The sequence below is a fragment of the Malus domestica genome, chromosome 01, assembly GCF_042453785.1.
Source record: "Malus domestica chromosome 01, GDT2T_hap1".
Lineage (NCBI taxonomy): Eukaryota > Viridiplantae > Streptophyta > Magnoliopsida > Rosales > Rosaceae > Malus > Malus domestica.
Genome location: NC_091661.1, coordinates 25,263,265 through 25,286,456, shown reverse-complemented (window position 1 = coordinate 25,286,456; position 23,192 = coordinate 25,263,265). Strand labels below are relative to the sequence as shown.

The 23,192-nt window shown below is 38.9% G+C and overlaps 2 protein-coding genes across 2 annotated transcripts; both read right to left on the bottom strand.

Moving 5' to 3' along the window:
* Positions 1–6,739: 6,739 nt before the first annotated feature.
* LOC103417894 (18.1 kDa class I heat shock protein-like) lies at positions 6,740–7,583 on the bottom strand. Its single transcript, XM_008356051.4, has one exon. It carries the CDS (start codon positions 7,381–7,383, stop codon positions 6,919–6,921), a length of 465 nt encoding a protein of 154 aa, XP_008354273.1. The 5' UTR covers positions 7,384–7,583; the 3' UTR covers positions 6,740–6,918.
* Positions 7,584–17,688: 10,105 nt separating this feature from the next.
* Positions 17,689–19,170, bottom strand: LOC103420063 (18.1 kDa class I heat shock protein-like). Its single transcript, XM_008358124.4, has one exon. The coding sequence runs from the start codon at positions 18,332–18,334 to the stop codon at positions 17,870–17,872; it is 465 nt and encodes a 154-aa protein (XP_008356346.2). The 5' UTR covers positions 18,335–19,170; the 3' UTR covers positions 17,689–17,869.
* Positions 19,171–23,192: the final 4,022 nt, after the last annotated feature.

Genomic DNA, 23,192 nt, shown 5'->3' with positions numbered 1-23,192 from the left:
TCCACAAACCATGAGTGACACCTAGCAGCATATCATGGTTATCCAAGCTAATCAGAAGAGGTGGAGAACCTATTCAGTTCGAGATTACAAATGCAATACGGTCCTTCTCTAATCTAATACTCTTGACCACATTGTTTGGTTTGATAGTTTATTTCTCATGTCTACTATCCAATGTGTGTCTTGTGCTTATATGATTACCTTGAATGTGATTTGGAACGCATTCCTCAATCTCATTCATACTCTGGCCAGAGATTCAAATCATATCAGAGAGTATTCTCCCTCAAACGGTTTGAAGGTTAGAGATCCCTTGTTGCGCATTCACTTGTCTCCATAGATAAGTGGCTTGACCCCAACGATGCCGTGGACACCCTCCTGATGGAGTGACTTTGACATAATCAAAGATCAAGGACTTAACCACAAGACAACTATGATGCCTCAGGTCAAAGGACTACTTTGCATTATCCCAACCATGAGTTCTCACGTGACATGGAATATGAGAACTCTTCGTTGATCGCGTTCAGTGAACTCATTCTCTATTGAGCACCTACCGTACTTGTCTTGATGTCACACACACCAATGATTCGAGACTAATCACTCTCCCTGAGAGAAGACATAGTACGTACTGATCTTAACGGACTGTCAACGCCCAATTGGCAATCCTATGATCAGGAACGTTTAGGATGTGTCTACGAAAGAATGGTCTCATGAATCTAACTTCATTAGATTACATTCTCCCAATCACATATTCCTTGGACTTTATCGTTTAAGCATATAACATTTATATGAGACGGCTCAAACAATAATCTTTGCCCTTTATATGTAAAACTAGATTAGTTTAACATGTGAAATGTCCGTAAAGTATCATCACATGATTGGCTTTAGGGCACATTTCCAACAGTTGAGAGGTTTCACGTAGAGCGAGAATTTCCGCATGGCAGTTTGTGTGTTGAATTGAAAAGAGTTTAAATGATGTACCCCTCCCTCTATTTATAGTTGCAAACCTTCTTCTGATCGAATCAAACCTATACTCGGATTAGGACTCTTCACCCCGATCCAATCTTATCTCAGCCAATCCACTCCTATTAGGACTTTGAACTCAACCCCTTATCAGGCCGCATTCATTCCCAACTTTCAACATCCTCATCCTACCGAGACTCCTTATTGTATCCGGCCCTTGAACAATGCTTCCAAGTCGAGAACATTCTAAACTCGGCCCAAACCAATATTTTAGGCCCAAACAATTACCTAGGAATCCTCTTTACCATCCTAGCTGCAAACACATGAGTTTCATCTTTATCATGAATTTACATTACCCAACCAAGAATCCTCTTGTTATCAAGGACAATTGGAAAGCTCCACTTGTTTGAAATTCTCAAGTGTGGATGGGGATAGTGGTGGATTCATGATTTTATTATCGAGAAGTCCTAGTAAAAAAGTGTTGGAGAATAAGATCTTACATAGATCATATGACAAAATAATATACAATCAATATATAAGAGTTTTCACCACTAATATCATCAGTCCTTTTGGGATAAAACCCAACACCTAGCCATAGGTGGTTAAGTTGGGACCATATCAGTGATATTGGTAATGGACCATGCTTAGGCCTATAAAGTTTCATAAAAAGCTCCAAAAAATTAGATGAAAATAAAATTGAAACATTAAACGATAAACTACAACTTTTTATTCATAATTTTTGTACAAACAACAATTCATGTAACCCTTTTTTCATCATTTTTAGTAAGATTATTAATCCCTTACAATTGAGAAAAGCCATTTCTTCATAGAATAAATATAAATACCAAGTTGATCTTGAAGTGTCGATAGGTGTGTGAAGACTGGAGAAGATATTGGTTCTGTGTTGATGATGGTGGAAATTAAGGAAGAGGATCCTCTCAGGATCCACTTTGTGGAGATCATAGGGATCCCCACATCCTAGTTATTCATCGTACATCATGTGGTCAGTTTTTGTTAGGTACTATTTGTGTTTAATTTTAAATAAAAAAAGTCAAATAATTTCTGACCGCACGATACACGATGAATGGCTAAGATGTGAGGATCCCTAGGATCACCATAATTTGGATTTGGATTTGGATATGGGATCCAAATCCGGGGATTAGGGAGTTAATTTGCGTGGGGTGGACTTTCTTTGAAGGATAAATTACATAAAACTACCTCAACTATTAGGCCAATCATAGTTTCATATCCCGTCTTTAAAACATTTCAATGTCATACCTCATCTTACAAATTTGTTACAATATCAGACCTCCGTTAGGTTTTCTGTCAATCTCTTTGTTAAATGCTGACATGACTTGAGATGGGGCCCATTTTCAATTCCAACTAGATTAAAAAATTAACTAAATATTAAAAAAAATAAAAAATTAAAAAAAGAAAAGAAAAAAGGAAACCAAACCCGCACCAAAATCCCCTTCCTTCCCTCTCACCTCTCTGCAACTTCCCCCTTCTCTTCCTCCATCTCCAACTCCCTCCCATGGCGCTCATCCCTCTCCCCCTCCTACACACCTATCACCCTCACCAAATTAATCCCTGTAACCAATTTTATACAAAATACCCCAATTTCATCCAAACCCTAACCCTAAATTTCAAATTCTTAGCACCAATCGATCGGGTTTTTTTGTGTTTTAGTTTGGGGTTCGGGAAAGGAGGCTGGGCCGTTATTTTCTTCCTCATTATCGGGCTTCACGTCGTCCACATCTTGGAGGTTCTCCTCTAGGTTGTTGACGTTCTTCACACGTTTCATCTCCCCTACGCACCTCTTCATGTACGCCCATTCTCCTTCCCCGTTGTCGTCATCTGTACGATTCGTGAACCGCCCTGGATCTCCCAATCGTTCAATTTTGGTGAAGAATTAGTTCCGCAACAGCAAGAACAATAACTGCCAGGCCGTCGCCGGTGAGAATCGGAGGAGTGGAAGATGATTTGGTGAGAGGGCTTTGTCATTTCTGATCAGGCCGTCATCACACAATCAACGTCGCCGGATCGCTTTTCAGCAGAAACTGAGCCGACTTGGTTCTGGGGGTTGCGATTTCCTAGAGACATTAGGGTTCTGGCGATGTTTGGATGCGGTGACAGAGACGCACCAGAAAATTAAGATTTGACGACGATTAAGAAGGCAGAAGTGGTGGTGGGGATGATGGTGTGGTGGCAGATGATGGATATGGAGATCGTCGGTGGACTGGAAAAGAAGGCTTAGAGCAATTCCACCCCTAAAGACTTTGCGCCAGCACCCAGCGCATTTATCCACTCAAATGAACAGTAATAGACCACAGTGAACAGTAATAGACCAAAACATCTCCACCCCTAACAAAATATAGCCTAGTCAATTTTATTAAAATATTATTAATTTTTACTATAAAATAATAATTTGGTTTTTTAATTTCTGACTTTTCTCTCCGACTCCTTTTTCTCTGACTCCTGTCGTCTTCTTCTCCTTCTTCTTCTTCCCACTTGCCAGAAATCAATGGCAGCAACAACACTATTTGCCCCAACACTCAACTGAGAGAGGGAGAGAGGGAGAGAGGCATAGGCGCATTAGCATTTCCCCCTTTGATTTTATTTTGCTGGTGAAAAATGGATCCATGCCCATTTGTGCGTGTCACAGTGGGCAATCTCGCTCTCAAGATCCTCGTCGCCTCCAAGCCCGCTCGCTCCGTCGTTCACCCTTCATTCTCCCCATGCTTCTGCAAGATCAAGCTCAACAACCTCAACCTCCCCCCTCGCCTCCAAGCCCGCTCGCTCCATCGGGATGGGTTCCAAGGATCGGGATGGGGTTCTAGGCGTCGAATGGGGTTCCAGATGAGAGAGATGTGGCCATGACGTTAGCATGGCATCATATGAGCCGTCTCCTTCCTCTGTCGATTTTAGGCCGGCCTGTGGACTGGCTTGAGCTGGGTGCCAGTCTATTCCACGGGCTGGAGTAGATTGACAGGGTCCTAGCCTGGTTTTTTGACTAGGTGCTAGGCTATTCCACCTCCGGTGGAACTGCTCTTAGTAGACTGGGAAGAAGGTTGAGGGTCATGGTGGGCCCCACGTTTTTTACAAAATAATTGAAATGAATTTTTTTTAATTTGTTTTATATTTAATTAATTTTTTTAATCCAGTTGGATTAGGGAGTGGGCATCGCCTCAAGCCACGTCAGCATTTAACAGATAAATTGACAAAAAAACTGACAGAGATATGACATTGCAACAAATTCATAAGATGAGGTATGACATTGTAATTTTTAAAACATGGGGGTATGAAATTGTGGTTCGACCAATAAGTGAGGTAGTTTTGTGTAATTTACCCTTCTTTGAAAGTCGAACTCTTTTTTATTTTTTATTAAAAGAATGGTGAGGCTCTCAATCTCATACGTGACCTAGAATGAGTTTTCAAACACCACATCGATGCTCATCGTTTTATTTAAGAGTAATGCTATGAAAACTAAATTTTTACACAAAATTTATAAACTAAATGATATGAAAGTTAATGATTGGATTATTACTTAAGCGTTGATAAACATGCTCATTTCTTATTGATGATATATCATTTAGTTTGCAATTTTTTTTTACAAATTTAGTCTCCCTAACATTACTCTTTACTTGAATAATCAATGTGACTAGCATGTGACCTAGGATACCGTTTAAAAAAGAATTGGCCTTCTTCTTCTTCTCTCATTCTGGTTTGCAAAAAGCCAGAACAGTATGTAGCCGTTGCTCTTTCCCTTCACTGCCCAGACTGGGGTGGTCCTTAGAAGTTCTAATAACGAATTATCTGAGCATCGGGGTGGTCCTGAAACCACCTAGGTCCCTTAAAAATTTAATGGGGTGAAGGCTAGGTGAAATGGGTGGTACACGTGTTGAGAAATTAGAAAAGAGACACCACAATTAGGGACAACAGACCCGCGACCGTTGATAAAGGAAGGGGACGACATAGAGAGAAGGGCTCGTATGTATAAGAATGGTGTGTTCACCCCTAGCATGTAACTTTTTAATACTAATTATGATGGACTTTCTTCCCTTATAAGTAATACAAAGCCAATAATTATTTGATCTCCAAATCCTTGTGGAATTCTACTTTTAGTTTACACAATCACGTTCCTAATTAATGATTCTATTCACAACACTCCTACTTAAGTATGTACAACTTAAGAAGTAGCATTGTTGTCCTCAACTATCGGTAAAAACCTTGCTCTGACAACCAGTAGACTTACGGGGAAAAAAATGAGTTAATACATGATGCGATATTTCACATATTTAGAATGATTATTAAAACACACAAGCGTATGACCAGTCAAGTGTAGGTACTTCATCAAAAAAATTCGTCAAGTTAGCAAAAATTCAATAGGAAAACTACTCTTGATCATAAGGAAAAACGTATGTTAAGATCATGTAAGTATACTATAAGATACTCTCCTGAGTTCGATAAAACTCTCCAAGAGAATTATCAGTGACATAAATTTAAAAGATTATGCAGTCTAATTTCATGAACAAGCTTTTGAAAAGTAGATTTCGTATTGACTTCATGAAGAGGTCAGCATAGTTGTCTTAGGATCGGATTTGCTTAACTTTGATCTCCTGATGCTTTTGTTGCCAATGAGTGAAGAAAAACTTCGTGACGGTATACTTTGTAATGTTGCCTTTGGTGGATCATTTCTTTAATTGGTCGATAAATGCATTGTTGTCTTCATAAATTGTTCTTGGAACATCAACTATGTAAGAAAAACCACATAAAGGTCTAATGTGATCAATCACGTGCCTCAGCCAAAATCATTCATGCGATACTTTGCATAGGCTAAAATTTCAATGTGATTTAAAGACGTAGTAACGAAGTCCTGTTTGGTTGATATACACAATATTACAATATCTCTAATGGAATATACATAACCCGTTCTAAAAACACGCTTTGTACAGTTGCAGTTTAAATTACCATCATCGGCATAACTTAGAAGGCGAACATCATTCCACTGTACCTTTAAGGTAATTGCAGGATGACTTGGACACATGTCTAGTATTTATGTGTATGCGCATTGTTGTACCTTGCTAAAATTCACAACAAAGGATATGTCAACTCTAGTGTACCGAGTACAATACAACTTTGATTTCACTTTAAGTAATTGATCTCGTTTTGGGGTGAAATCGATCTTGTTTTGCATCCAGGTTAGAATGATCATGGAAGTACTCAAAAGCTTTGTTTTATCCTGTTAAAACGGTGCAACACCTCTACTATCCAAACTAAAAACCAAAAGAAACAATCACCAGTTTAAAATTTGAAAATATAACCTTGTTCACAAGTTATACCAAAAACAGTTGAAAATATAACCTTGAAAATAAACCAAAAACAGCAGCTAGGAATTTCGACCACTATAGGACTCTGTCCTAATTAAGCAACTTCGAGCATTCGTCATATGCTCTTGGAGTAAGTAAGATGTCTTCAATGTCGCCTTTGCTGGACTGTCGACTTAAGCATTATTTCTCCCATACAAAATTTGCATCTCTAACGTTCTTCTTTGCCTGATACTCCTCTGCAATCTTCGTAGGAGACACGAGCTCAGCAGCTGGCGCCCAATAGCAGTAGCACATGTCATGAGCGAACAAATCTTTGTCAATTCTGTGCGCAAGTGTTAAAGTTCTAGACTTTAACAGCAAGAGAATCGCGCCATGAACGGTCATCTTCTCCATATTCGTGGAAAAAAAATTAAATAGACCTTCTCCCGGAGACACTTCTTGGAAATATAATGTACTCCAACTTTTATGAAGATTTATTATAAATATTTAGAACAAGAACCCGTACATGACAATTGACACACCATATCACTCATCTCACATACAGAGACACTCGGAAATACACACAAGCAGAACTTAACACCACACCAAAACAAAGCTCAAAAGTAGCGGATCGAGGTTATGCGAATTTAGTTTAACCGGAAATGTCTATGGCCTTGACCTCAGGCTTCTTCTCCTCCTCTTTCGGCACAGTCACAGTCAGCACCCCATTCTCCATCGCCGCCTTCACCTGATCAAGTTTCGCGTTCTCCGGCAGCCTGAACCTCCTCATAAACTTGCCACTGCTCCTCTCCACCCTGTGCCACTTGTCGTTCTTCTCCTCCTGCTCCCGGCTCCTCTCGCCGCTGATCTGCAGGACCCTCCCATCCTCCACCTCCACTTTCACCTCCTCCTTTTTTATCCCAGGGAGGTCCGCCTTGAAGATGTGGGCCTCCGGGGTCTCCTTCCAGTCGATGCGAGTGTTGGCGATGGCGGTGGTTTCACGGGCGGAGGAGGGGACGTTGGCCAGAGCGCCGAAGCCCTCGAAAGGGTCCCAGATGTCCAGAGAGAAGGGGTCGAAGACGTTGCTTCGTCGTCCGCCAAAGAGACTGAGAGCCATTAGATGGTGGGTTTGAGTTGGGTTTTTGCTGGGTGTGAATTCGAAGGATTTGAGTGAGAGATTTTGCTTTGATTGCTTTGGATAATTCTAACTGATAAGGAGGGTTGTGGAGTGAGTTGTATATATATAGGATGGCACAGAAGGTTTCACCGAGAACTACAGAAAGTTCTGCAGCAATCCAGAAGGGAAAAAAAACAATAAAAACAGAGAGTTCCATCAGCTTCCACCAACTTCTCGAAAGGCCCTTTTTTTGGGTTAGTTCCTTTTCGGCCCAAAACATAGTTGGTACTTATAAACCCCTTTTTTTTAAATTTTTTTTCTTTCCAAATTGGTACATAGAAAATTAAGTATCATGTCAAATTGAACATAGATTTTTTAAAAATAAATAAAAGAGCATATTTTAGAAAAAAAATACTAAACTTAATTATGTTGTGAAATTGTCATCTTGTACTACGGTATAGGGATATTCTTTTTTACTTGTAAGTGAGAGGTCTTAGGTTCGATTCTTGCAAATAGCGAATTTGAACCAAATTATTAATAATTCATTGTGAGGCTAAACCTACCATCTTCTTTTTAGTGTAGATAATATCGTTTGTTGAAAAAAAAAAAACAACAACAAAAAATAAGTAAATTAATGAGTAAAAATCACCTTCTTGTTGACAAAGTCAGCCCTGGGCTATAAGGTAAGAGTCAAAGGGCAAGAGTGGAGCCTTATCGTTCCAAACCTCATCAATGTACTGAAGCGCAATGAGGGAATCATAGGCTGGTTTTCCATTGTGAATGAGAACCGGTATCTTCTTGTGAATCGGGTTCATCTGCAACAACAGTGGGCTCTTGTTCCACAAGTCCTCATCTTTGTACTCATACTCGATGCCCTTTTCTGCCAGAGCAATCCTCAGCCTCATCCCAAATGGGCTTGGTCAGAAATCCAACAACACCACCTCATCCGCCATTGAAGGGTTTGAAAAACCCTTGCTTCTAATTTATTTCAATTCTCTGACTCGCAAATTCCAAATAACAAAAATTGCATAATGCATGAAACGTATATATATATCGAAAGGTAAATATAATTGTAAGGGGTTCATGCATCATGGGGAATGTTTCCATGCTTCATGGTCGTTTCAAATATCTTCATTTATTTTAAACGTACCTGATTAACATAAAACAACAAAAGCCTTTAAATTTGTAGAACATCTTTCTCGGAAAGCCGGAATTGCATCTCCAATGTGTTGTATCACGTTCAACAAATAAAAAATTAAATTGAATCAATAGTGTTTGTACCATACTTAGGGCCTCCGTATTTAGACCTTGTATAAATACTCGGGGGACTCAAATGTAATTATGTAATAAATGAAGGGGGAAATATGTAATAAGTGAGAAGCCCTTAGTCTATAAAAGGGGCCTCATCACCCTCACAAACGAAAGGGTCTCAGATCCCCAAAGAGAGGCCTCACTCTCACATTACAGAAGCTCTCACCCTCACAATCCTTTTACAAACAGAGAAATACAATATCAATGTGGATGTAGCCCGCACATTGGGGTGAACCACGATACATATTGTGTTATTTACTTTCTTGCACATTCACGGTCGGATTTACATTGTTCCAAGACCCTCCGGTTTTGTGCATCAACATTTGGCGTCGTCTGTGGGAAGTGACACGAAAAGCTATGTCGGTCCTATCTCAATTTTCACCTTCGCCGTGGATCTGCAAAACCCAAGAGACAACCAAAATTCTCTCTACCTCACTTTTGCTTCTGATCTCTTTCACCTTTTCAAACAAAACACCACAAACTTTTTCTCTCTCTACCATTATTTGTCAGTTACAATCACACTCATTCAATCAGCATATGAGAAGAGAGAGAATAAGAGACAATCAGGGTTTCGTTGGTTTGGAGGCAAAATTAAAGATTGGCGTGGATGGTCCGATCGCATGACCTCTGTACCTCCTCCTTTATAGACTCACATTCCTCTTTCGCCTGGCCCAGCTTTCAGCTGAAAGGCCATTTGTCATTGGTTTTGATTGCAAGGGAGTTAACCTTTGTCGTCATGGAACTCTCTGTATCATGCAGCTTGTATTTCCAAATGCTATATATCTGGTTGATGCCATTCAGGGAGGGGTGATGCTGATCAATGCCTGTAAGCCTGCACTTGAGTATTCCTATATCACCAAAGTCATTCATGATTGCAAACGAGATAGTGAGGCCCTGTACTTTCAGTTTGGCATCAAGTTGAACAATGTTGTAGATACCCAGGTGGCCTTGAATCCTCTCCTGCCACCATATTTCAGATCCCATCTCTGCAACTTTCACACCCACAACCATGGCGACTGCGACCCAAATGAGCAAGAAGCGAAAGTTCATCGCCAATGGCGTTTTCTTCGCCGAGCTGAACGAGGTGCTAACGAGAGAGCTCGCCTAAGACGGCTACTCCGGCGTTGAAGTTAGGGTTATGCCGATGCAAACCGAGATCATCATTTGAGGCACCTGAACCCAAAACGTTATCGGAGAGAAGGGGATGAAGATCAGGGAGCTAACCTCTGTTGTACAGAAGAGGTTTAAGTTTCCAAAAAACAGCGTTGAGCTTTACGTTGAGAAGGTTAACAACAGAGGGCTGTGCGCTATTGCTCAGGCCGAGTCTCTCCGTTACAAGCTTCTCGGTGACCTTGCCGTCCGCAGAATGTTCATCGCCAATGACGTTTTCTTCGCCGAGCTGAACGAGGTGTTGACGAGAGAGCTCGCCGAAGACGGCTACTCCGGCGTTGAAGTTAGGGTTATGCCGATGCGAACCCAGATCATCATCCGAGCCACCTGAACCCAAAACGTTCTCGGAGAGAAGGGGATGAGGATCAGGGAGCTAACCTCTGTTGTACAGAAGAGGTTTAAGTTTCCAGAAAACAGCGTTGAGCTTTACGTTGAGAAGGTTAACAACAGAGGGCTGTGCGCTATTGCTCAGGCCAAGTCTCTCCGTTACAAGCTTCTCGGTGACCTTGCCGTCCGCAGGATGTTTCCCTCTCTGTTCTAGGTGCTAAGTTGTTTCTGAGGAGAGGAAGAGAAAGTTGCTGTTTTCAGTAAAACAATGTGTGTTTCAATTCAAGGCTTCCTGGTGACGGTCCAAATGGCTGCGAGTTTGCAACTGAACATTGGAATCCAGTCCATACGGTACTGTCGGCGAGCATGGAAGCTAAGATGCAAACTTGTGGTGGAGCTGCAATGATGGGTTATCTTCAACAACCCACTTAGACAAAAGGAATAACTTTTCCCAACAAAAGACTTAGCTTTACCAGATATTCACATGTGCTAGCATATTGATGCTTTGTCGCACTTATCCAACAAAAGAAAAAGAAAGGCCCTCAGACAGCTCAACCACTCCCATAAAAGTGAAAAGAAAAAGCAAAAGCAAGTCTGCAGATGGGCTCTGCCAACCTTGACGTTTTGAAAGTTGCAGGAAATGAAGTGGGAAAAACAAAAGCAGCAAAGCAAAATAAGATAAAAAAAAAAAAAAGCAGACATAATTGTTGTGGTGATGACATGCAGAAAAGAGAATTATGGGCGTGACCCATTGAGCAGAGGGTCAGATTTATTTTTGAATGATGTAATTTATTTTTCTTATCTTTCAAAGACATCTGTATAACCCCATCAGAGGGTAATCATAAAAATAAAATAAAATATAAAAAAAAGGCAAGCCTAAAATAATGGGCTGCAATGTCATGTGGATGGCGAAGGGCCATATGCCCAAAAGAGCCAAGCCTTATGGCTCCAAATTTATTCGGCACCCTGCCGCTATTATCACCAACCAGGTGATCAAAAGTACGCCCAGTACTTCCAAAATTATTCGACACCTTGCCGTTATTATCACCAACCAGGTGATCAAAAGTACGTCCAGTACTCCCAAAATTATTCGGCAGCCTGCCGCTATTATCACCAACCAGGTGATCAAAAGTATGTCCAGTACTCCAAAATTATACATGAGCATCACTCATATCAATCATACATAAACATTCATGAGCACCACTTATGTCAATCATACATAAACATTCATGAACATCACTCATGTCAATCATACATAAATATTCATGACCATCATTCATGTCAACATTCATAAGCATCACTCATGTTAACATTCATAAGCATCACTCATGTCAATCAACATAAACATTCATGAGCATCACTCATGTCAATTTAGCTTCGAAAGCTTCATTTACAGAGTTCTAGCTTCAAAAGCTTCATTTACAAAAGTTCTAGCTTCAAAAGCTTCATTTACAGAGCTCTAGCTTTAAAAGCTTCATTTACAAAAGCTCTAGCTTCAAAAGCTTTATTTACAAAGCTCTAGCTTCAAAAGCTTCATTTACAAAGCTCTAGCTTCGAAAGCTTCATTTACAAAGCTCTAGCTTCGAAAGCTTCATTTATAGAGCTCCAGCTTCGAAAGCTTCATTTACAAAGCTCTAGCTTCAAAAGCTTCATTTACAAAGCTCTAGCTTCGAAAGCTTCATTTATAGAGTTCTAGCTTCGAAAGCTTCATTTATAGAGCTCCAGCTTCGAAAGCTTCATTTACAAAGCTCTAGCTTCAAAAGCTTCATTTACAAAAGCTCCAACTTCGAAAGCTTCATTTACAGAGCTCTAGCTTCAAAGCTTCACTTGCAAAGCTTCACCTACAAAGCTTTAGTGCAAGATTGTAATATCCCAAGAATTTATTATTGAATAAGAAAAATATTTGGAAAAAATATGTTGTGCTTATTTATTCAAAAGGTTTTCATATGAAGGTAGTGAACGTCATTGCGATTTTGTATAATCTTTTAGATGATTTTTCGGAGTGTAGGTTTTAATTGAATTTACAAGCTGGACCAATGGCGAATCACCACATGACAGCTCCTGAAGGTGACAGCAAAAGGATATGATCCGGGTTCTCAAATAAGTGCCAAGTCTACCACTTGGCAGGTTTTAGTTGGACCTTAAGAAGAAGATAGAATTACGTTGAAACGTGGCAAGTGGACATTGGATCACAAATGAAGAAAGCGGTGCAAGTGCACCTATATATTGGATCGAAAGACCTAATGGTCTTTCTTCTTCTCTTCACGGAAAGATGCAAAGAGGAAGCAATGAGCTTCATCTCCTTGTCTCAACCAAACACCAATTTTCTCTTAACTTTTGATTTGGAAGTTCGAATTTGATTCCACTTTCGTGGGGAAGAGTATTACAAATCTCAAGTAATAATTTATGGATTTACTGCAGATTTTGAAAGCTGCCATTTTTGGGATTTATTCCTACACAAACTTTAATCTTTAAATTTAAATGTTGTTTATGGTGGATTAAGCTTATTGGAAGCATAACTGAACGAATTGAGGTTATATTCTTTATGGGCTAGCTGCTGCAAACCCTAGAATTATTTCATGGTTTTTAAACCTTGATATTTTGTGGCTGTTACGAAATTAAGGGAACTTGGTGAACTTGAATGGTGATTTGGTACTTAGAGATCATGATAAATGGGTTTAGACATGTTTTGGATTGAAAGACAAGAGGAACCAATCTGGAAAATAGCCATGAATATCACTATTCACCCTACAGGGACCAAACTGAAATAGAAGTTCAGATTTGGGGCCATTTTACAGTTCTCTGAAAGTTAAGGGTAGTTTTGTTATTACCCGAAGGCTTGGGACAAAACTGTGATTTTAGAATTGTTTTGTGGGCAAATGCTTCTTGGTAGCATGTATATAATTGAGAAATTTTTTAGGACCCAAATAAGAAAGAAAAATGTTTTAAGGGTCCAACTAAGATAAGGTGATGTTAAGCCTAATATTGGAATTCTAAAATAAAGGAGTTTATATTGGGTGTTAGATATAGGGATTATACAGTGATATAGTTTATTTGTTGGATCAGGGACTCCAGTTACCACGATGGTTGTGTTTAATCGAGGTGTTGGTAAGGGACATTGTTTGCTTGCTTTGGACTCTAGGTAAGGGAAATACGGCAGACCTTTACGGAGATTGGCTTTATTAAATTTCGTGAAACATTATATTATTATCGATCTTGTTGGTTGATTAATGTGATATGGTTTACTAATTGGACAAATACTGCTCTTGTGTGTTTACTCGTTATTGGATACGAAATTATTGGTGAAGTTATATTCGCTGAGAATATGTTCTGGTACATGTGAATGATGAAATGAGATTATTTGTGCATCACTTATGTGTGAGAATAGTTGGAAGTTTGGTGTTGAGGAAGGAATTCTGGAAATGAGGGTAGTTGGAAATATCTTTTGTGTAGTTGAGCCAAACTCTTAGCAGGTACCAGGTCTCAGGCGAGCCCACAATGCATAAATTCTTTAAGGGTAATTCGGGACTGGCGACGAAGAGTTTGGGAAATTGGGATGATTGAGTTACATGGGGTTAATTTGTATATTAAAACATTCGAACCACCACTGCAGAGGTAAAATGCACGGTATGGGACGTGCAGGTCCGCGTGTTTTATTATATGAATTAACGGGCAAAGATGAAGAGTTTTGCATTGCATTCATGCATTGTTATCGAGAATGATTTGGTACTTGATTACATGATTTTATAACACGTAATTTAGTATTGTCAATTTTACTGTGGTAAGGTTATGTTCCTACTGAGCTGTTGAAGCTCACCCCTCTATTGTTATGCAGGTTTACTAACTAAACTGTCAAAATGGTAGACGGGATGAAACGAGATAGATGTGAGGCTAGAATTTGTATTTATTTATTTAGCCTTGTAAAGAATTATTGAGTTATTTTAAATAAGAAGAATTTTATTTTCCAACCCGTTTCCGTTTTATTTTATTTATTTAGTTTTTAGTTCGCGTTTCAGACTTGGGATCGAATTTTCCACCTACCCCGGGTCCGGGGTGTGACAAGGATATACAAATACCGTCTCCGAACAACCACCACTTCGGCCCATACATGGATTCAATTTGAAGTCTCCAGCCAACAGACCCTATTGACTGAAGACTTGGGGAACTACATTATGTACCATATATTGGGCCTCAACTGGGCCTCATGAAAAATACTTGGGGGACTCTAACCCATTATTTATGTATTGAGGAGCGAGTCGTTATTCTATAAAAGTGACTCATTCACTTTCATTAGAAAGCATCCATTATTCATGTACTGAGGAGCGATCCCTTATTTTATAAAAGGGACTCCCTCACCTTCATTAGAGAGCATCGCCGCCAGCTGAGCAACCACCTCGCCGCGAGCATCACTCCTAACCCATCATTTATGTATTAAGGATCGATCCCTTATTCTATAAAAGGGACTCCCTCACCATCATTAGAGAGCAGCGTCGCCAGCTGAGCAACCGTCTCGCCGTGAGCATCAACTCTAGCCCATCACTTATGTATTGAGGAGCGATCCCTTATTCTATAAAAGGGACTCCCTCACCATCATTAGAGAGCATCGTCGCCAGCTGAGCAACCGTCTCGCCGCGAGCATAAACTCTAGCCCATCACTTATGTATTGAGGAGCGAGCCCTTATTTTATAAAAGGGACTCCCTCACCTTCAACGCCACAAGCCGAGCCAACCAAGGCAACATAAGCCACAAACCGAGCAGCCTTGCAACATGTGCTACTTCTAGTTGAACATTATTTCAGATTGAGCACCGCTTCATATCGAGTATCAGTCCTAGACGACATCTAGTTACTTCGGCCTACACATGGACTGAATTTCAAGTCTCTAGCCAAAAGACTCTCTTGACTGAAGACTTGGGGGACTACTGTTTGTACCATACTTAGGGCCTCCGTATTTAGACCTCGTATAAATACTCGGGGGACTCAAATGTAATTATGTAATAAATGAAGGGGGAAATATGTAATAAGTGAGGAGCTCTTAGTCTATAAAAGGGGTATCCTCACCCTCACAAACGGAAGGGTCTCAGATCCCTAAAGAGAAGCATCACTCTCACATTACAGAGGCTCTCACCCTCACAATCCTCTCACAAACAGAGAAATACAATATCAGTGTGGACGTAGCCCGAACATTGGGATGAACCACGATACATCTTGTGTTATTTAATTTCTTGCAGATTCACGGTCAGATTTACGTTGTTCCAAGACCCCTCCGGTTTTGTGCATCAACAAATAGCATGTAGGTCAATTCAATAAAATAATAAATTAATCATAAAAAGAATGATTAAAACGTAATACTTCACTGAATGAAGAATAAACTCTCTTTAGCGTAGCATCAAGAGCGTGCTGATAATGTATTGTAGGCATAATTTACTGAACACTTATGAATGCCAGAGAGAGGGGGTGCATCACATAGAGAGAGAAGAGATAGATGTGTAATTGTGAGGTGTGTGTTATATCATCCCATAGTGCCTTTATTTATAGTAGTAGTGAAGGTAAATTCCTTACCCCAATAGAATTACAACTGTAAAAGGATAATATATAGTCTAAAATATATGGTAGAATCACATAAGGATATCATATATAAGTTAGGATTTACACAATCAAATTCTTAATCTAATAGGACTGCAACACTATTAATAAATAAGAGTTTTCACCCCTAATATTACCAGTCATTTTGGGATAAAACCCAACACTAAGCCATACGTGGTTAAGTTGGGATCATATCGGTGATAGATCATGCTTAGGCCTATAAAGTTTCACAAAAAGCTCCAAAAAATTAGATGAAAATAAAATTGAAACATTAAACGATAAACTACAACTTTTATTAATAATTTTTGTACAAACAACAATTCATGTAATCCTTTTTTCATCATTTTTAGCAAGATTACTAATCCCTTACAATTGAGAAAAGTCATTTCTTCAACGCATAGAATGAATTTAAAGACATAAATCGTTCTAGAAACGCGCTTTGTACGGTTTAAATAACCATCATCAGCATAACTTAGAAGGCTTTTGATTCAAGAGTTGTTGCCCATTTTTTAGTTGTGTAAGAAAGAGATAGAATTTCACTAATTGGTAGCACAAAGAAAGTCTCGTCCTGACCTGGGGTTGGCTTGAGTCAAAGGAAGGTTCCGCTCCTTCATTCTTTTATTTTTTATTTTTTTTATTATTGATTGCAGTCCTGTTTGAACCCGTCCCAATAACGACCAACTAATCTCTTCAATGTTCGATTTAACTCTATGTTAGAACATTTCTGTGAATGCTATTCTAATCTAAGTGGCCTTATTCTAGGTCTTATTCTATGTCCCATGCTAGGAAGCATTACTCCTCTTTTCCTTCCAAATTCAAGAATACGACCGATACAAAGTTGAAAAAGCTACTATATGGATATCTACCTAGGGAAGGTCGAAAGCTGAAGGAAGTCAAATTTTATTTCTCAGTATTTTTGTCATCAATTACTTTTCCCTAGGGTTTAGGGTTTAGAATTTAGGGTTTGATCATCATTTCACTATACCTATAAAGTAATTGCAGGATGACTTGGACATATGTCTAGTGTCTACGTGTAGGCGCATTGTTGTACCTTGCTAAAATTCACAACAAAAGATATGTCAGCTCTAGTCTACAAGTAAAATACAGCGGTTGATTTCACTTAAATAATTGATCTCGTTTAGGATTGAATCAATCTCGTTTTGCATCCAGGGTTAAGATGACCATGGAAGTACTCAAAAGCTTTGTTTTATATTAAAACGGTACAACACTTTTAATATCCAAACTAAAAACCAAAAGAAACAAAAGAAACAATCACCGGTTTAAAATTGCAAACACAACCTTGTTCACGAGTCAAACCAAAAACAGTTGAAAATAAGAAAAACTAATAAAAATGACTTAAAAATTTTGAGTTTTAACAGTAAGGATAAAATAAAAGGTAAAATGAATAATAGCATGATTAATTTTTTAGTGTAAAAATATGATTTTTCGTTAAAGTAAACAGTACTGGAAGTTTTTCGTTAAAGTTCTCTTGAAAATATAACCTTGAAAATAAACCAAAAACAGCAGCTAGGAATTTCGACCACTGTAGAACCATGTCCTAATTAAGCAACTTCGAGCATTCGCCATATGCTCTTGGAGTAAGTAAGATGTCTTCAATGTCGCCTTTGCTGGACTGTCGACTTGAGCATTACTTCTCCCATACAAAATTTGTATCTCTAACTTTCTTCTTTGCCTGATACACCTCTGCAACCTTCGTAGGACGCACGAGCTCAGCAGCTGGTTCCCAATAGCAGTAGCACATGTGAAGATCGAAAGAATCTTTGTCAATTCCATGCGCAGGTGTTAAAGTTCTAGACTTTAAGAGCAAGAGAATCGCGCCATGAACGGTCATCTTCTTCATATTCGTGGAAAACAAATTAAATAGACCTTCTCCCAGACACACTTCTTGGAAATATAATGTAAACTTTTATAAAGATTTATTATAATATTTAGAATAAGAACCCATACATGACAATTGACACGCCATATCACTCATCTCACATACAGAGAGACTCGGAAATACACACAAGCAGAACTTAACACCACACCAAAACAGAGCTCAAAAGTAGCCGATCGAGGTTACGCGAATTTAGTTTAACCGGAAATGTCAATGGCCTTGACCTCAGGCTTCTTCTCCTCCTCTTTCGGCACAGTCACAGTCAGCACCCCATTCTCAATCGCCGCCTTCACCTGATCAAGTTTCGCGTTCTCCGGCAGCCTGAACCTCCTCATAAACCTGCCGCTGCTCCTCTCCACCCTGTGCCACTTGTCGTTCTTCTCCTCCTGCTCCCGGCTCCTCTCGCCGCTGATTTGCAGGACTCTCCCGTCCTCCACCTCCACTTTCACCTCCTCCTTTTTTATCCCCGGGAGATCCGCCTTGAAGATGTGGGCCTCCGGGGTCTCCTTCCAGTCGATGCGCGTGTTGGCGATGGCGGTGGTTTCACGGGCGGATGAGGGGATGTTGGCCAGAGCGCCGAAGCCCTCGAAAGGGTCCCAGATGTCCAGAGAGAAGGGGTCGAAGACGTTGCTTCGTCGTCCGCCAAAGAGACTGAGAGCCATTAGATGGTGGGTTTGAGTTGGGTTTTTGCTGGGTGTGAATTCGTAGGATTTGGGCGAGAGATTTTTGCTTAGATTGCTTTGGATAATTCTATCTGATGAGGAGGGTTGGGGAGTGAGTTGTATATATATAGGATGGCACAGAAGGTTTCTCTGAGAACTACAGAAAGTTCTGCAGCAATCCAGAAGGGAAAAATACAATAAAAACAGAGAGTTCCATCAGCTTCCACCAACTTCTCGAAAGTGCCTTTTTTGGGGGGCTCCAGTTCTGCTGTCATTTAAAATGTGTCTTATTTATCTCTTTATTAATATGCTGACGTATGTTCTTTAACTTAAAACTTAATTCTATTAACTTTATTTACTTAACATTTAAATTTAAAAAAATCCAAAATAATGAAAAAATGTTGGGTTAACGAGGTGAGCAAATCTAAATAGGATTCTTCACCTTCTTTTTTGGTTTGCTGCGACAATCGCGAGGATCAGAAAGAACAACCCTTTTGGTTCTTCCTCCTCTGCATCACAGATTTGTAGAGATTGTAGCCATGGAAGGAAGAGAGAGAAAGAAAGGGGCTTTGTGGGTTGGTTTTTGTTTCAGCTTTGACTATTCTACTAGTCGGTAATCCGAGCTCTATCACTGCCGGGGATATAGTGCATGATGATGATTCTGCTTCGAAGAAGCCTGGGAGCGAGAACAATTTCGTTTTGGTAAAAGTTCGAACTTGGATTGATGGAGTTGAGGCAAGTGAGTTTGTTGGTGTGGATGCTAGATTTGGAACTACGATTGTTTCAAAGGAGAAAAATGCACAGCAAACTCGCCTTGTTCTTTCTGATCCTTGCGATTGTTGCAGCAAACCAAAAAAGAAGGTGAAGAATCCTATTTGGATTTGCTCATCTCGTTAACCCAACAGTTTTTTATTATTTTAGTTTTTTTTTAATTTAAATGTTAAATAAATAAAATTAACAAAGTTAAGTTTTAAGTCAAGTTAAAGAATACATGTCAACATATTAACAAGGAGACTCATATTAGATACATTTTAAGAGACAGCAGATCTGGAGCTTTTTTTGGGTTAGTTCCTTTTCAGCCAAAACATAGTGGGTACTTAAAAACCCCTTTTTTTAATATTTTTTTTTTCCAAATTGGTACTTACAAAATTAAGTATCATGTTAAATTGAACATAGATTTTTTTTAAAATAAAATAAAAAAAAGCATATTTAAGGAAAAAAAAATACTAAACTTAATTATGTTGTGAAATTGCCACTTTGTACTATGGTCTAATAATATTCTTATTCACTTGTAAGTGAGAAGTCTTAGATTCGATTCTTGCAAAGGGCGAATTTGAACCAAATTATTACTAACTCATTGTGAGGCTAAACCTATCCCCTTCTTTTTAGTGTAGATAATATCACTTGTTAAAAAAACAACAAAAAAAATAAGTAAATTAATGAGTAAAAATCACCTTCTTGTTGACAAAGTCAGCCCAGAACCTGGCCTGGGCTGTGAGGTAAGAGTCAAAGGTAGGGGTGGGCACTTAGAACCGAAAACCGAAACCGAAACACGAACCAAATCGAACCGCACCAAACGGTTTGGTTTTGCGGTTTTGAAACGGTTTCGGTTTTGAAACCAAACCGCAACATAGAAAACGGTTTGGTTTCGGTTTTGGCTTTTGAAAACCGCACCGAAACCGAACCGCACCGCAAATATTAATAAACATTTAATTAAATGTCCATATTATATTTCATGTTTTAATTTGTTGTTTGTTAGAATCCATACACTTAGTTTAGTACTCCACCACACTAGAATATCATCATTCATCACTTTCTTTCGTTCATTAACTTGAAGGACCTTTGTTATTTTATACCATCACACACATATATGTACAAGGGTGGACTAACTTGTTATTAAGAGTCGAACAATGATCTAATAAAGTCCACTCATTTGAAGTATGATATCACATATTCTAGTATCAAAGTTTCGCTCATGTTTAATGAATTCAAATTTATTCAACTTGTTTTATGATAAACATTGTAAGGGACACCCTTTTGTTGCACAAACATATTTTAACATCACAACTACATGCAACATGCTAATTGTTTACATAACAAATCTCTTTTTCCTATTGCTATTAGGAAATGCTTATTAATATGTTAAATTGAAAATTGTACATTTTTTCTTAAAAATCAAACCGAAACCGTTTGAAACCGCACCAAACCGAACTAAACGGTTTGGTTTCATTTCGGTTTTGGCTTCAAAACCGCACCGAACCAAACCGCAAAAAAATTTGGTTTCGGTTTCGGTTTCACTCAAAACCGCACCGAACCAAACCGTGCCCACCCCTAGTCAAAGGGCAAGAGTGGAGGCTTATCATTCCAAACCTCATCAATGTATTGAAGCGCAATGAGGGAATCATAGGCTGGTTTTCCATTGTGAATGAGAACCGGGATCTTCTTGTGAATCGGGTTCACCTGCAGCACCAATGGGCTCTTGTTCCACAAGTCCTCATCTTTGTACTCATACTCGATGCCCTTTTCTGCCAGAGCAATCCTCAGCCTCATCCCAAATGGGCTTGGCCAGAAATCCAACAACACCACCTCGTCCGCCATTGAAGGGTTTAAAAAACCCTTGCTTCTAATTTATTTCAATTTTTTGACTCACAAATTTCAAATAACAAAAATTGCATAATGCATGAAACGTATATATATATATATATATCGAAAGGTAAATATAATTTTAAGTGGTTCATGTATCATGAGGAATGTTTTCACGCTTCATGGTCGTTTCAAATATCTTTTTATTTTAAATATACCTGATTGGCATAAAACAACAAAAGCCTTTAAATTTGTAGAACATGCTTCTCGGAAATCCGGAATTGCATATCCAATGTGTTGTATCACGTTCAACAAATAAGAAATTAAATTGAATCAATAGCATGTAGGTCAATTCAATAAAATAATAAATTAATCATAAAAAGAATGATTAAAACATAATACTCCCCTGAATGAAGAATAAACTCTCTTTAGCGTAGCGTTAAGAGCGTGCTAATAATGTATTGTAGGAATAATTTATTGAACAATTATGAATGCCAGAGAGAGAGAGGGGGTGCGGCACATAGAGAGAAGAGATAGATGTCTAATTGTAAGGTGTGTGTTATATCATCCCATAGTGCCTTTATTTATAGTAGTAGTGAAGGTAAATTCCTTACCCCAATAGGATTACAACTCTAAAAAGATAATATATAGTCTAAGAGATATGGTAGAATCACATAAGAATATCATATATATGTTAGGATTTACACAATCAAATTCCTAATCTAATAGGACTGCAACACTATTAATATATAAGAGTTTTCACCCTTAATATTACCAGTCATTTTGGGATAAAACCAAACACTAAGCCATACGTGGTTAAGTTGGGATCATATCGGTGATAGATCATGCTTAGGCCTATAAAGTTTCACAAAAAGCTCCAAAAAATTAGATGAAAGTAAAATTGAAACATTAAACGATAAATTACGACTTTTTATTCATAATTTTTGTACAAACAACAATTCATGTAACCCTTTTTTCATCATTTTTTAGCAAGATTACTAATCCCTTACAATTGAGAAAAGTCATTTCTTCAACGCATAGAATGAATTTAAATACCAAGTTGATCTTGAAGTGCCGATTGGTGTGTGAAGACTAGAGATTGGTTCTGTGCTGATGATGGTGACCTTTAGTTGAGCGGGGTAGGAATTGGGGATTAGGGAAAAGGATCATCTCCGGATCCACTTTGTGGGGATCATAGGGATCCCTACATCCTAGTTGTTTATCGTACATCGTGCGGCCAGTTTTCGTTAGGTACTAATTGTGTTTAATTTTAAATAAAAAAAGTCAGATGATTTTTTACTACACGATGCACGATGAATGACTAAGATGTGCGGATCCCTAGAATCCTCACAATTTAGATTTGGATGGGATCCAAATCCGGGGATTAGGGAACTATATTGCTTGGGGTGGACTTTCTTTGAAAGTCGAACTCTTTTTATTATTTTTTATTAAAAAAATGGTGAGGCTCTCAACCTCCCACGTGACCTAGAATGAGTTTTCAAACACCACATCAGTGCTCACCGTTTTATTTAAGAGTAATGCTAGAAAAACTAAATTTTTAGACAAAATTTATAAACTAAATGACATGAAAGTTAATGATTGGATTATTACTTAAGTATTGATAAACATGCTCATTTCCTATTGGTGACACATCATTTAGTTTGCAAATATTTTTTACAAATTTAGTCCCCCTAGCATTACTCTTTACTTGAATGATTAATGTGACTTTGTAGCACGTGACCTAGGATACCGTTTAAAAAAGAATTGGTCTTCTTCTTGTTCTTCTTCTCTCCATCTAGTTTGCAAAAAGCTAGAACATTATGCAGTTGTTGCTCTTTCCCTTCACTGCCCAAACTTGGGTGGTCCTCGGAAGTTTTCAATTATCCGAGTATTCGGGTGGTCCTGAAACCACCTAGGTCCCTTAATAAATCCGCCTTTGGATGGAAGAGGATTTTGGTGATGGCAAGTACAAGTAAGGGTAGCCGCTGGCGCATGGGGAGGCTAGCATGGGTGAATGCTTAGGTTGCTGGCGCACGGGACTGCATGGATTGGGGTGGATGAGGACATAGTCACTGCTAGTTTCTTTGTTTTTGGGTTTTAGTTTTATTAAAAATTTAATGGGGTGAAGATTAGGCGAAATGGGTGGTACACGTGTTGAGAAATTAGAGAGGAGACACCATAATTAGGGACAACAGACCTGCGATCGTGAGAGAGGAATGAGACGACATGAAAGAAGGGCTCATGTGTATAAGAATGGCGTATTCACCCTTAGCAC